The 15,755-nt window shown below is 34.4% G+C and overlaps 1 protein-coding gene across 1 annotated transcript in view; it reads left to right on the plus strand.

The window, feature by feature from the left end:
• PRPF6 (pre-mRNA processing factor 6) overlaps window positions 1–15,755 on the plus strand; it is a 67,801-nt gene that overhangs the window by 26,005 nt on the left and 26,041 nt on the right. The window contains exons 10-16 of the mRNA XM_074288924.1: window positions 89–207; window positions 1,076–1,294; window positions 2,187–2,309; window positions 9,134–9,255; window positions 11,142–11,280; window positions 13,300–13,419; window positions 15,274–15,450. Coding sequence (XP_074145025.1) covers window positions 89–207; window positions 1,076–1,294; window positions 2,187–2,309; window positions 9,134–9,255; window positions 11,142–11,280; window positions 13,300–13,419; window positions 15,274–15,450 — 1,019 coding nt within the window. The remainder of the gene's footprint in view (window positions 1–88; window positions 208–1,075; window positions 1,295–2,186; window positions 2,310–9,133; window positions 9,256–11,141; window positions 11,281–13,299; window positions 13,420–15,273; window positions 15,451–15,755) is intronic.

Consider the following 15,755-nt stretch of genomic DNA (forward strand, 5'->3'; position numbering starts at 1 on the left):
ATTATGTTGGCAGCAGCATTCGTAGTTCACATAAATCTCCTCTCTGTACTCTCTTTTCCATGACTCAATTTCTCATTTTATCTCTTAGCTCTTGAACATGTGCCAAACTCTGTTCGCTTGTGGAAGGCAGCTGTGGAGTTGGAAGAGCCAGAAGATGCTAGAATAATGCTAAGTCGAGCTGTGGAATGCTGCCCCACTAGTGTGGAGGTAACTACTTCAGGTTGAATTATATTAGACATAGGTTGAAAGTTTGGAATTTTGGAAATTAGTTCCTTACTGAACCTTTATTAGGTTTATTTTATTCATTGCAACTGGATAGTATATCAATTGTTTATTTGATAAGCAAGAATGGTCACTTTATATTTTCTGATCCAAGTGGACATTACCTTTAAATTATACTTCTGTTCTATTATCTCTGTCCTAAAAGCCAATCAAGTCTCTAGATTTTTACAGCTTTTTTCCTTTCTTTTGTTTAATGCAGTGATTCTTGATCTTGTGCTTATATCTGAGCTTGATCATTTTGAGCTGCACTGGGTATTAGAGAATCTGTGCTAAATTTAGCATTAATATAGTTAGAACAGGAGACTAGGGGAGAAACCATGTTGTCTAAGGAAGTATGAACCAGTGAAAATCAAATAGAGAAAAGCTCTTGTGCCAATCTATATGGTATTTTCAACCTTGGTGATGAGATATAGAGATCCCGGCTTTTTAAAAATTTAATTTGAAAGAAATGGTTTTAATGAATAATATCACAGAATCACTGACTTGTTATATCACAGAATCACTGACTTGTTAGTAGTCAACTTAAGAGAAAGTTTCATTGAGTGAGAATTGTTGTTATACGAAAAATCAACCAATTCATTTTTAAAATGAAGAAGTTGTTTCAGTTTTCATATACAACTAGTTTTGTTTAAAGAGAAATTTGCATAAGTGGTAGTAGCATTTCTTACTTGCCTTTTTCATAGCACACATTCAGGTTTGTTCACCATCTAGGTTGACATTGCTGCCTTGAGAGCATTGTTTTCTTTGGCCTGATGATCTATCTCATTATTTATGATGTCTTTCTTCTATATAGCTTTGGCTTGCTTTGGCAAGACTGGAGACCTATGAGAATGCCCGAAAAGTCTTGAATAAAGCACGTGAGAACATTCCCACAGATAGGCACATTTGGATTACTGCAGCGAAACTAGAAGAAGCCAATGGAAATACTCAAATGGTGGAGAAAATCATTGACAGAGCCATAACGTCACTTCGAGCAAATGGTGTAGAAATCAACAGAGAGCAATGGATCCAGGTAGTGATCTATATCTATTTTATTTTAAATGACTATAATATAGAATAGTTTTAAAATGTTTTTAAAATGATATTAAATATTAGAAGTATCAATGTTGAGGAAAAACAACCAGCACATTTAGGCGAGAGGAATCTTACATAAATCATTGACATTTGTGTACTGTTAACATAGCTATGTAGGCATATATGTGTATATATATAGACCAGATATAAATATATATTTGCCATATGTCTGTAATACCAAGCTTTTTATTCTTTCACAATAACATTTTTGTTGAAGTTTTTGTTTATTTCTCCACATAGGTATTTTATTTTAAATTTTTTTACATGTATTTTAATTTTAATTGCATGTTTCTTTATGAATCATATTAAGAGAGAAAAATCAGAACAAAAGGGGAAAACTATGATGGAAGGGAAAACAAGTGAACAAAGCATATGTTGATTTGCTTTCAATCTTTATACTTCTCTTTCTGGGTGGAAATGGCATTTTCCATCCAAAATTTATTGATGTTCTTTAAATCACTGAACCACTGAGAAGAACCAAGTTTTTCATAGTTGATCATTGCACAATCTTGCTTTTACTGTATGCAATGCATTCCTAATTCTGCTTGTTTCTCTCAGCATCAGTACATGTAAATCTTTCCAGGTTCAAGTTTTTTGAGAGAAGATTTCTGAATAATTTATGTTTATGAGACTATTACAATTTGCCAGTAGATATGAAAAAATGGTTTTGTAATTAAGAGATGGATGATTCTAGAAAAAAGTGTGCCATATTACAAATTCTATATTGGAAAAAATTTCTGCCATCCTTAGGAGACTGATTTGGAGAGAACACCTTGCTCAAAGTTAGGTTCTGCCAATATTTATACTTAACATTATATCTCTGTATTTAGGATGCTGAGGAGTGTGATAAAGCTGGGAGTGTGGCCACCTGCCAAGCTGTTATGCGTGCAGTCATTGGAATTGGGATTGAGGAAGAAGATAGAAAACATACCTGGATGGAGGACGCAGATAGTGTGAGTCTGGTGTATATTAATTCTTTATGTGTATTTAGGATAGGAGGGAAGTGACAATTCATTTTATTTATTAAAATTTTATTTATTAAAATACTCTCTATGTATTAGTTAAAATACTGAGCTAATTATTAGAATGCAAAAGAAAAAAGAAAAAGAAACTCATCCAGTCCTCTGACTAGTCCAGCCATGTTACATTCTAATGGGGGAAAACAATAGGAATTCATGTTACTAAGTGCAATTATATACAAAGCAGATTAGGAGTTTGGAGAGCAGAAGGGCTGTTAAAAATTGGAAATGATCAGAAAAAGCCTTGGCTTGGAGGTAACTCTTGAATAGAGCCTTATAGGAAGCTAGATAGAGTACTTAAACAATATCTGACTAGTTTTCATCTTTTTCCTTCTCTCCATTATTTCTGAAAGTATACTAAGCAAACATAAATCTACATTACTATGAATTAATGGGGTAATTAAAATGTTTATATATATATATATATAAATAATTTCCCCCATAGTCTAAGTTCATTGAGAAAAGAAATCTATCTTTATCTTTGTATTTCTTCTATTGAATAAAGATGCTTAAAAAATGGTTTTTAATGAACAAATAACAATATTTAATAAATGGACTAGCAATAGAGAATAAGAAGGCATACTATTTTCGATCAACTTTGTAATTTAATCATAAGTATCTCAGTACCAAATAAGCAGTAACTTTTTACTCACTGAAGTGGGGAGCAAGTTATCATAAATTTACATTTTCTTTCCTAACTATTCAGAGCCATAATTTTTTTTTCTCTTAAGTTAGTGCCAGTCTTCTCTGTTTAGCTATTTTCTTTCTTATTTTTACTTATTTGATATTAATCTATTTAAATGTGACTAATGTATAATGGGATGTATCTGCTATTTTAAATTGTTCCTCTAAACCAGGACTTCATGAACTGTTTTACCTGAAATCCCTTTTTATCTAAAAAATTTTTATGTGATCCCGGGTATATAGATATATAAAATAAATATACAAACTTTTTTGGTAATAAATCAGTATTTTGTGACCCCCCACATTCAGTTACATGACCCCATATTGGGTTGCAACCCACAGTTTAAGAAACTCTAATCTAAATAGCTTCATCTTTCACATGTAATTCATGAGTGTACCTGTTTTCTAAATTTTCTACCTGGGCTAAAGAGTATGATATTCTTTGTACTACTTTTTTAGAGTACCAAGGACTGACTCTCTTCATCACTGGGGACAAAATCATACAAAAACAAGCAATAATTTAGAAACTTAACTTTTCACTATTATTTCCTCTACATGGAAATAATTATATAGACTTACTCTGCATTTTCAGTTTATTAGTTTATTAATTTATCAGACATTTATTAACTATCTAATATGTACAGGGCTCTGGTGATACCAACACAAAAGATGTTTTTTCACTCAAGAAATTTACAAAAATTTACAATTTAGTAGGGAGAAAAAGGGACATCGAACTATGATACAGATTATAGTATGGCTTAGTGTTTGGGAGATGTCAAATAGAAAGGCATGAATGATTCAAAGAGGAAAGAATCAATGTAGTTAAAAACTATCAGGAAAATATGCCACTTGATGGGTCTTAAAGAAAGAGAAGGATTTCAATAGACATATTTGAATTGGGGGTTAAGATGGATAATCAGTTCCAAACATAGGAGACAAATTTGTGTGAAGGTGGAAGCAGATTCAAGATTTAGGAATAATGGATTGTTTAGTTTGTCTAGAATATTGTGTTCTTTTTCATCCTGATATCTCTTCCTAACTGGGTATTTAGAGGTTTTGTGGTAGGTGTGACTTTGCTGTTTTCTGGGCTAGTCAGAGGTACATAGACTGGTTATTTTATTCAAGGAACCAATGTGCAAGAAAAATCCCCTTTTTTTCCTAATTTATGCCATACCTACTTGATGATTGGTGATAATTCATATTCTCTAGGAAGGAGGTTAGAAACTTAAAAAGTGGCTTTTACATTGGTTTCTGTGGATATCAAGTTTAGGCATTCCTGTATTACTTTGTCTGAATTATACTTCACAAGTAATATTTCTTGTGTCTTTCTTGTGCATGACTCTTTGCTTGGTGTATAACTGTTAGCTTTTTGTGACAAGGGTAATTTATGCTCTTTAGAACCAGGCATTTAGTTTTAACAGTGGTTATTTCTATGACCATTATTTTCTGTCAACTGCTTCTGCCTTTGCTTTAGCTCTTCTAAACTTTTTTTTTTTTTTTTTTTTTTTTTTGGTCTTCATTAAAACCTCTCAATTCCCATCCCCCTCAGTATTTTTCTAATCTTCTGTGGGAGTTGCTGTGATCTCACTTACCTCTCTCTTTGACGACAGCCAGGTGGTTGGCCATTTCATCTCTATCTCATCTTGTCTCTTCTTTGAATCTTCTGATCCCCTTAACCTGGTGCTGCTTGTGTGTGTGTGTGTGCTCTCGCCAAAATTTAACCCTGGATTATGCCCAGCTTTCATTTTCTGTTCCTATTCATGAGCTGCTTAACATAGTTGAAGTTTCACAACTGCTGAATGGGTTCATTCTAATCTGAAATGGGCCCTCCCTTTTGTAAGACAGGTTTTTTATTTTTCCTTAATGAATTTCCTATCTCTGCAGAAGCTAAACCTTTTCTTCCCTCCTTAGGTAAGGAACCTCCTAAACCTCTCCTTTCCCACTCTGTTAGGAATATTGCCTCTTTCCCTCTTCAACAATGAGATGAACCAAATCAGTTCCAATAGAGCAGTAATGAATTGAACCAGCTACACCCAGGGAAAGAATTCTGGGAGATGACTATGAAGCACTACATAGAATTCCCAATCCCTCTATTTTTGTCCTGCATTTTTGATTTCCTTTACAGGCTAATTGTACACTATTTTAAAGTCCGATTCTTTTTGTACAGCAAAATAACTGTTTGGACATGTAGACATATATTGTATTTTTAACTTATACTTTAACATATTTAACATGTATTGGTCAACCTGCCATTAGGGGGAAGGGGTGGGGAGAAAGAGGGGAAAAGTTGGAACAAAAGGTTTTGCAATTGTCAATGCTGAAAAATTACCCATGCATATATCTTGTAAATAAAAAGCTATATGTAAAAAAAGAATATTGCCTCTTTGTTGAGAAAATCAAGACCTTTTTAAAAAAAGTTTTTTATTTTTAAAACATAAATAGAGGGGCAGCTAGGTAGTATAGTGGATAGAGCACTAAGCCCTGAAGTCAGTAAGACCTGAGTTCAAATGGGGTCTCAGAAATACTAAACAATTCCTAGCTATGTGACTCTGAGCAAGTAACTTAACCCCAATTTGGCAAAAAAAAAAAAAACAACAAAAAAAACCCCCAAAACATATTAGTTTCCAACATTCACATTTGCAAAACCTTGTATTCTAGATTTTTGTCCCTTCCCCCCACACCTCTCTAAAAGCAAGTAATTCAATATATATTAAACATGAGCAATTCTTCTATACATATTTCCATAATTACCATACTGCACACACACACACAAAATCAGATAAAAAAAGAAAGAAAACAAAAAGCAAACAAGCAACAACAAAAAAGTGAAAATGCTATGTTGGAATCCACAATCAGCCCCACAGTTCTCTCTCTGGGTGCAGATAGCTCTCTCCATTATAAGACCATTGGAATTGGTCTGAATCACCTTCCTGTTGTAATCTTATTATTGCCGTGTACAATTTTCTCTTGGTTCTACTCATATAGTGATCATTTGATAATTCTATTCTCAGAGTCCCATAATAGCATATCATCTTTGTATCCTCTTATTTTTCAGTATCTGATAAAGAAGAATCCCTTCTCCTAACCAAGACTACCTCCAGCTTTCCTCTGCCTTGTGTACTGAATCTTATTCCTTCCTGTCATTTCCAGCACATTCCTCCTATATCTTTGACTTTTCCCTATTAATTAGTTCAATTCCTGCTGCCTCAGAAATAACCTATGACCTCCCATCATTAAAAAATCCTTCACTAGAGCTTACTATTCCCTCATCGGTCATATATCTATATATTTCTCATCTTTCACAGCCAAACATTATGAAAAAGCCATGTATACTTGCTGCTTCTACTTTGTGTCTCCTCTTACTTTTTTTTTTTTTTTTTTTTTTTAATCCTGTTCAGTATAGTTTTAGACCCCATCATTCATCTGAGATTGTTTTCTCCAAAGTTACCATTGGTCTCTTAAATGATCAGATTGGATAATCATTAACTAATTAATCTATTAATTTTTTAGTCCTAAGACCAGTAAATAGTGCAATGGAAAGAGCACTGGGATTGGAATCAGGAAAATCTAGGTTCCATTCTTGCTTTAGACATTTAGTAGCAGTGAGACTAGACACATTACTTATCTCTCTCTAAACTTCAATTTCCTCACTGTAAAATGAAGAATTACTAGCACTCATTTTATAGACTTGTGAGAATCAGATGAGATAATTTTTATAAAGCACATTGTAAAACTCAAGAGTGCTAAATACATGGAGCTGTTATGGTTCTTAATATATCAATTCCATTTTATACTGTCAGCCTTTTTCTCTTCCTGAATAGTCTGTATTCTCTGATTTTTTTGGACACTTTCCTAGTTTGCTGTCTTCTTTTTTGAGTGTTTTTTTCTCAATCTCTTTTGATGGTTCATATCATTCATATCATGATCCCTAGTTATATTTGTTCCCCAGGGTTCTCTATTAGACCTTTTTTTTTTTTTTTTTTTTTCCTCCCTCTACACATATTCTCTGGATAATTTGTCTTAGTAAATGATTTTTCTGTCTCTGTGCAGATGACATTAAGATTGATATATCCAGCCCCAGTCTTCTGAGTTTCAGTTCCATATCATCAGTTTCCTTTGAACTTTTCAAATTGAATATCCTGGGGTCCTCTTCAGCTCAGGATATACATAACTCTTTCCCATCATCTTTCCCCCTAAATTATCTCCTCTTCTAAATTTTCTTATTTTCTCGAAGACAACACCATTTAGCAGTCTCCTTGGCTGTAATCTTGGCATTATTCTTAGGCGTTTATTTTTCTTCAACACACGTATCCATTCACTTATCAAATTTTCTTTTCACTGACACAGCTACCACAGTTCAGATCCTCATCACTTTATGTTTCAGCAGCCTCCTAATTTCTACCTTAAAGCTCTCCCTACATGCTACTGTCTTTCCTATATGCTGCTCCTCAAGTAATTTCTTCTAAACAGATCTGATTTTGTGACTTACTACTCATTCAACTCTAATGGATTCCTGTTATCTGATAAAATATAAACTCTTTTTGTTTAACTTTTAAATCCGTATACAACCTAAGTTTAACTTTTTAATCTAATTTTGTTGAATATTACCCTCACCTCCACCCTCTATGGCAGGGGTTCTCAAACTATGGCCCGCAGGCCAGATGTGACCAGCTGAGGATGTTTATGCGGCCCTCTGGGTAATGGCAAATGGGCTGAGGGGCACAGACAGAGTGTGAGTTTTTGTTTTTACTATAGTCTGGCCCTCTAACAGTCTGAGGGATAGTGAACTGGCCCCCTATTTAAAAAGTTTGAGGACTACTGCTCTATGGTCTAGCCAAACTAGCCTTTTCTCTGATTTTCAGACATAACAATTCCATTTCCCAAATTTGCATTTGAATCAATGATTTCACATATCTGAATATGCATATTCCCTCCTTACTGCTACTTCATAGTGTCTCTCACTTTAAGCATCATCTACATAATGCCTTCCTCATTTTCCAACCTCTTGTGTCGTCTTTTCCAAACTACCTCATATTTAACTACTTTGTATTTTTTCACTCTTATATTTGCCCTAAACAAGTATAACCCCCCAAAAAAGTCTTAGTAAATGTATAAGGTTTACTAAAGGAATTGAGCAATTATTAAAGTTTATTATGATAGACTACAATAAGTAATTTTAAATTATCTTATTTTATCCTCACAGCAACCCTGGGAGGTAAATTTGATTATCATCCCTATTTTATAGTTAAAGGAACTGAGGCTGACAAGTTAAGTGACTTGCCTATGGTCATATAGGTAATAAATGTTAACGGCTTGAATTGAATTAAGCAAATTGACCCAGATTCAGAAGTCTATCCATTGTGTACTAGCTACTTTAAGGAATTAATGTTAATAAAGCTTAAAACTGCACTGAAACTTTTGGGACACCCTATATTATTTTAAAATTTGTATTTGTTGTCTCTCCCATTAGATTGACCTACTTTTGAGTTTTTGTTTTATTCTTTTTACTTGTCTCTTCATCACCTTAGCACAAAGTGACCAAAAGAATGGTGATAACATTAATGGAAATACAGAAGCTGGGGAGAAGGATGAATTTTTGATTGATGAGTTTGTTTTAAATACACATAGTTCATCCAGTTTGGATGTACTGTAGGCAGTTGGTTGATACATGAATGGAATTCAGGAGAGAGACTGTAGAGTTGGATATATATATATATCTGGAAGTCATTTGTATGGAGATGATGCTCAAACTATTGTTAAGTGATGAAGTCATTGAAAGAGAGAGAATACCTGTAGCAGACAATGTTTTATATTCTATTTAAAATTGTTGGCAAGAAACAGCACCAACCAGAAACAGAAAGCCCATATGTTTTTTGTTTGCTTTTCAGTTTCTTATACGACATTTTATCTGTCTCATATTATAACATTTAATTGTGATCAACCAATATTATTATGCAATTCCTATTAAATGTCATTACTAGGGAATCAAAACTGTACAGGGATGAATCATTCCATTTGTTCCCATTGGAGAATATTCTGATGCCTATTTTTATCTATTTTTCCCTTCTGTGTAGTGTGTTGCTCACAATGCACTGGAGTGTGCCCGAGCTATTTATGCCTATGCCCTGCAAGTTTTCCCTAGCAAGAAGAGTGTGTGGTTGCGAGCTGCTTACTTTGAGAAGAACCATGGGACCAGGTATGTTGTGGGTTGGTCATTTCCTTTTACATGGGAGTATATTCATAAGAAACAGTTTTAACTTCTGATTTGAATAGTAGCTGGATTACAATGTCTTAAGAGTGCATTAGCTTTGTTCTATATGGATAAAACTCTGATTCTATGGAATGACTTTGAGGGAGGTTCATGATGAAGATAAAAATCTTTTATAACTTTGTTGGCCAACTACTTTGTAGAGTTACTTGCTAATCTTTACAAACATCATGTATAGCATTATCATCATTTTTCAGATGAAGAAATTGAAATGCTAATGAAGAATCTTAACCATTTAGTTGGTGGCAGGTCTAGAGTTAGAATGTACAGCCTTAAGAGTTTTTAACTGCCGCTGAATTGGCTGAACCTTTTTTTTTTTTTTTTTTTTTTGGGTGGGGGGGTCAATCAGGTATTTAGCATGTCTGATGCAGTAGGACTTATGATAAATTGCTCATTTAGCATGAATGTGAGAGTAAACGGGCTGAGAGATCTTCAGGCAGTTGAATTTTGCTTTTAACAATGTGGGAGGGTGAGTCATTTTGGGATTAGTATCATATGCTTTTCATTTAAACTTAGTTCTGACTTTTGGCTAATTCTTGTGCTCTGAGGAGGTCCTGGATAATTTTTAATTGTCTCTTTAATTGAAAAAATATTTGAGGTTTTGTTTATTGGATATAAGCACTGATTAAATTAAGTGTTGCAATTTCTTAAATGTTTAACTCTTGCTAGTGCTTCTTAAGGTTTGCTCTCTATGATGTGCATCTGACATTGCTTGAATCTGGGTTGACCCTCCTAAAATTTATATCTAGTGCCAAGTTTTAAAAGCCTGAATTTTATAAAGTTGTTAATTCTTTTCAGAGAATTTCTACATGTAACTCTTAAAGTGATAATTTTAGAGTGATTAGCTATCATTTTACATGGCTTTATCTATGTTTGTAGTTCTTTAATTCCCATTTTACTCCAGACCAGAAACTAAGGAAGTAAAGGAATGAGAAATCTTGAACTGATCTTTGAGTTTGGTTAATAGTATTGTGGCATCTAGGTAGCACAATTGATATACCAATGTATCTGTAATCAAGAAGACTCAATTTCCTTAGTTTGCTCATATGTAAAATGGATATAATTCTAAGTACTTCCCATGGTATTGTGAGGATAAAAAGTAACAAAATATATAAAGTGCTTTGCAAATTTTAAGGCACTTTACAAGTATTAGCTATTATTCTTTTTTATTAAGAATGTCAGAGATTAAGGAGCTTTGTTATGAAGTGGGGAGGGTGTCTGTGGAAAAGAGGGAATCATTTAGAATTGACTGATTTTTTTTTTTTTTAAGCCTCACTAAAATATATTTTTTAAAGATCAGCAGCCTTCAGATGTCACTTTAAGTTGGACTACCTTAAAATAACTCTTCTAAAATAATATAGTCTTTGTCATTTTTCTTCTTTTCCTGTTAGAAGAGTAAAGACTTGACTATAATTGTTTTTATCATTGCCATCCAGATTATTTTCAATGATTCAAGGTGAAAATGCCCGACTTAGCACCATATCCTATGAGAATTATTGCTTCAGTGAGTAGGCCCTTTACAAAACACACAAGCTATAAAAAGGATCTTTCCTGAAGTTGCTTTTATCAGAGAATAGTAGTTAAACAATGAGGTGCTTTGTAGAACCTTATTGTGAAGTTGGTTTTAGGATTTTTATGAGCAAAAAGAGTTTCCGAATCCTCCCCATTGTAAAACTTGATGAATCATTTATAATTTTGGACTTTGAAACAATAATGATATTTACAACATCAGACGATAATGGAAGTTAGCACACTCACTTCTACAAGTTTATGGCAACAAATCTGAGTAACTACAACTCCTTGTTGTTTTGTAGGGAATCCCTTGAAGCACTCTTGCAGAGAGCAGTGGCCCATTGCCCGAAAGCTGAGGTGCTCTGGCTCATGGGGGCTAAGTCCAAGTGGTTGGCGGGAGATGTGCCTGCTGCGAGAAGTATCTTGGCCTTGGCTTTCCAGGTGGGTATAACTGTCATTAACACAAACAGGAATAATATCAAGGCCTGAATGAATTTGGACATGGGGAATGAAAAACCCCTTAGAGCAGGGTTTCTTAAACTAAGGCCCACGGGCCAGATGTGGCCTCCTGAGGACATTTATGCGGCCTGTCAGGTTATGGCAGATGGGCTGAGGGGTGGAGACAGAGTGTGAGTTTTTGTTTTTTACTATATCCTGGCCTTCCTACAGTCTGAGGGACAGTGAACTGGCCCCCTATTTAAAAAGTTTGAGGACCACTGCCTTAGAGGATGTGTCATCTACTGGTTCTCTGACATCTTTTGATTGTTCAGGAGTGGATTAAATAAAGAAGACTCAAATTCCTTTGTGACCCTAGGTAAAGCACCTGCATTGACAGGTCTGAAGCAAGAGGAAAGAGTGAAGACCATATTATATCTGGCTATATTCTTAAGCCAAATAGAAATGATTTTGGTATGCTTTGTTCTCAATATCTTATCTCCCTAAATAATCAAAAGGTGATGCGACAGGCCAAAAACTAGTTTAGGAGATGTTACGTTTGAAAGGATTTCAGAGAGTTGAGGTACGACCTTAGCAGAAAGGATAAAAGGCAAGGAAGGTCTGTTTCATCTTATGTGGCTGTGTATTGACTTATCAGAACTAGTGCCTTCTGAGTTTCTCAGGTCTTTTAGTTAAGCTGACTCAGATTTGGCTTTTGCTACTTGGTTCAAAATTTTCTTTCAAAAATAGGAAATTTGTTGCTTCTGATGGCCTCTTACACCTCAAGTACTCTCTATCTAATGTGTATTGCACTTTAAATAATATGCAATTTTATGAACAGATGTCTTTATCAGAGAAATCAAAGAAATTCCAGGTCCACATCTGAAACGTCTAACAAATTGTAAAACTACAATCTTTCCATGTAAATTTAAGACAATGAAGAGTAATTTGAAAAGATGGCCAAGAATGATCCACTGTAAAAGAGGCTATCTTCTGTGCTGCTAAATTTTAATGGCACCTAATGTAGCAAGAAACCCATTCATTGTTTTGAGTTTACAATACAAAATCATAAGAAATTATACTACACATGGTTAATATTAGCCAACCTTGGTTGCATTTAAATATTTGGATGTTGTTTTTTTATTATTGTTGTTGATTATTGTAATATATCCTAACAACTTTGGCATTAACCAAATACATTATTTTAAAAATCTATGCTTCCTCAGTTTCTTAGGTAAGTGTCCCTTAATCTCTTCAGCTTGTTCTAATTCTCCTCCCAGAAATATTTAAGATAACCTCAGTGCTCTATATTAATTAGATGGATAGGCTGAAGGAAGGAGTGTAAAAGTTCTTTTATAATCCAAAATAAAATAATCCAAGGAGGCAGCTAGATGGTACAAGGTGGATAGAGCATCTACTAGTTCCCTAAGACCTTTTGATTGCTCAGGAGTAGATTAGTCCTGAGTTCAAATCCCATTTTAGACACTTACCACTTACTAGTTAGGTGACCCTGATTAATCCCAATTGCCTCATAAAAACAAAAAGGAATATTACCAAATAAGGTAATCTAGAAGTATTTATTTTGACTTAAGAGTACATTGATTTTTCTTTAAATAACTGATTTACTTTTTTTTTTTTTTTTTTTTTTTTTTTGACCCAAGTATATTCCCTTGATTGAACATAGATTTAAAGCAGCGAGAAGCAGCCTAGAATTTTGTTGGGTAGCAGAAAGATAATAGCCCTGGTTTTTTAATTTTGTTATCAATAATCCATACTTGAGTTATCAAGGACTGGCTATATGCATATTTATTATCTCTAAATAATAATAATTATCGTAATAGTTGTGTCTGTATTTGTTGGGGGGGAGTGGAAAGATTGGCAGGGATTACATGATATATACTATACCTCATAGGCTGATATTATGATTTCCTCTGACATTATGAGGTAGCTTAGAATTTTTAATCAGGCAAGAAATGAACGTGCTTGCTATTCATGAACTGTATGTGCTTTGTCTTTTTCTTACAGGCCAACCCTAACAGTGAAGAGATTTGGTTGGCTGCTGTAAAACTTGAGTCAGAGAACAATGAATACGAGCGGGCTAGGAGGCTGCTGGCTAAGGCTCGGAGCAGTGCTCCTACTGCGAGGGTAAGTGGGGAAAGGGAGGAACAATAGGCCTGACTGCTTCTTAGACACTCTTTGGGATTGAATGTTGTGAGGAGGTGTTCAGAATTCTTTTCAGGCAAATAAGGGTGGGGGATTGAGGGCATCTGAGGTCTGTTAAATATGTTGGAAAATATATTCTTATTGCTAATGATTGTGATTTTCTTTTGGAGGAACAATGCTATTTTTTTTTTTTTTCCCCAAGAAAGTTATTCTAATTTGCTCAGCACACAGGTGGGTTAAGATTTTGTCCTTGGGATCTAATATTAGCATAATACAGAACTTATGTAGATCAGGAAGTTCTTTTCTTGGTTAGTTTTCTTCAAAACGGTTATCATTTTGATGAGAAGCAGGTGATGTATTAGGAAAGAGCAGGGGGCTCTGAAATCCAGAAGACTTGGAGGGTTTTACTCTTTATTCTTTCACTTAGTAGCTTTGTTACCCTGGGAAAGTCACTTGATTTCCCTGTGTATTATTTAGAAATACTATTTATCCTAGTTATTTTACATTGTGATGTGATACTTTGTAAAACTTAAAATAGTACAGGTTGTCCCTAAAGTTTAGGGAAGTTTTAACCTTATAAAATCACATTAAGATTTTTGGATCTCCTTGTATATAATAGCAACAGGTTCTGGATCTGTGAACTCATTAGTGAAGGGAACTCTCAGTGAGTTTCCTCTGTCAACAAAAATCATTACCTTAGAGAATTGCCTGAACTTAGAGGTTGTGACTGGCCTAGAATCATATAGCCAATATATGTTCTGAGTTCAGGTCTCGCCTATAACATATATTGATTATATGATTCTGGGCCAGTTACTCTAGGGGTAAATTATTATGAAAATATGACGTAACAATATGTCTTCATATTTGCAGAGACTGAAGTGGTAAGGAAAACCATGCTTAAATGGCAGAATCAGAATAACTGAATAGATTAGAATTGTGGACTAGATCTATTAAGATTAAATAGGGATATATGTAACGTCTCGATATTTTAAAAATCATTTGGATCAACATATGTTGAGCAGACTATAGGCTGGAAAGCAGTTCCTGTGGAAAAAGCAGTTTATGTGAAAAAAGATCTAGAGGTTTTAAGGAACTTCAAGCTTAATATAAGTTAACATCATGACAAGGAAACCAGTAAAACTGATAATGTCTTTGAATGCATTAATAAAAACATAGTATCCAGAAGGAAGGAAGGTGTTAGGTTAGATTCACTTGTATTCTATCCTGCTTGGCCTTTTTCTTCATTAATTCTGAGGTCCTTTCAAAGGAATGTAAACAGGATGGTGAGAGAATTCAAACCTACACCATAGGTAGGATATTTTGAAAAATAGGGATATTAAACCCAGAAAAGACAGAACTTAAAATAACATAATACTTGCCTTTAAATATTGGTCTCAAAGGATAATAGTTGGATAATATGGTAGGGTAATAGTTGGAAATTACAGAAGATAGATTTTGGCTGAATATGTTGAAAAACTTCCTAAAGATTAGAGTTGTTTAAAAGTGCAAAGAATAATTTTTTTGGAAGTAGTGAATTCCTCCTTACTTCAAGGTCTTCATTTGAAATTAAGTGTCAAAGATGTTGAAGAGGTGATTCATGGTTCAGATATGGATTGGACCAAATGTTCTCTGAGAACCCTTCTTTATTCAGGTGTTTTATGATTTGGAAGTTTGGAAGAAGACAAGAGAACTGCTAACACCCAAGCAGTGGTGCCTTTTATTCTAATCTCATTAGATGATTTTGATTTATGTAAAACTTCTTTCCTTGCAAAAAGAATGCCAGCATAAATTGGTTTGTGGCTAATAAGTGGTAGAACCCATTCTGTCCTTGCTTAGGTGTTTATGAAATCTGTGAAGCTTGAATGGGTACTAGGGAACATTGCAGCTGCTCAAGATCTTTGTGAAGAAGCTTTGAAGCACTATGAAGATTTCCCCAAACTGTGGATGATGAAAGGGCAGATTGAGGAGCAAGAGGAGCTAACTGAAAAAGCTCGGGAAGCCTATAATCAGGGGGTAAGGAAACAGTTTCAAATTGTTTTTCATTCACCAAGTGGCTCTCCTGGCTGTCATTGTCAAAGTGGTTGTCTTAATTAGCTGTTGTCTTTGTTAGTAGGCAGAAAGATAAGGACCCAGGAATTAGGAGTGAGGAGTTACTAGGTAAAATTACTTCACCAAGATTATCGAATCTTTCCTTCTTAATTTGATATATGTCACCTTGTAAATTCCTTTAAGAGCTATGGTATATAAATTGTAGTGTTAACTTCACAGTAATACAAATGAAACTTTTTAAAGAGTTTAGGTATGGAGAAGAAATCCAG

Source organism: Sminthopsis crassicaudata, chromosome 2, assembly GCF_048593235.1.
Source record: "Sminthopsis crassicaudata isolate SCR6 chromosome 2, ASM4859323v1, whole genome shotgun sequence".
Classification (NCBI taxonomy): Eukaryota; Metazoa; Chordata; class Mammalia; order Dasyuromorphia; family Dasyuridae; genus Sminthopsis; species Sminthopsis crassicaudata.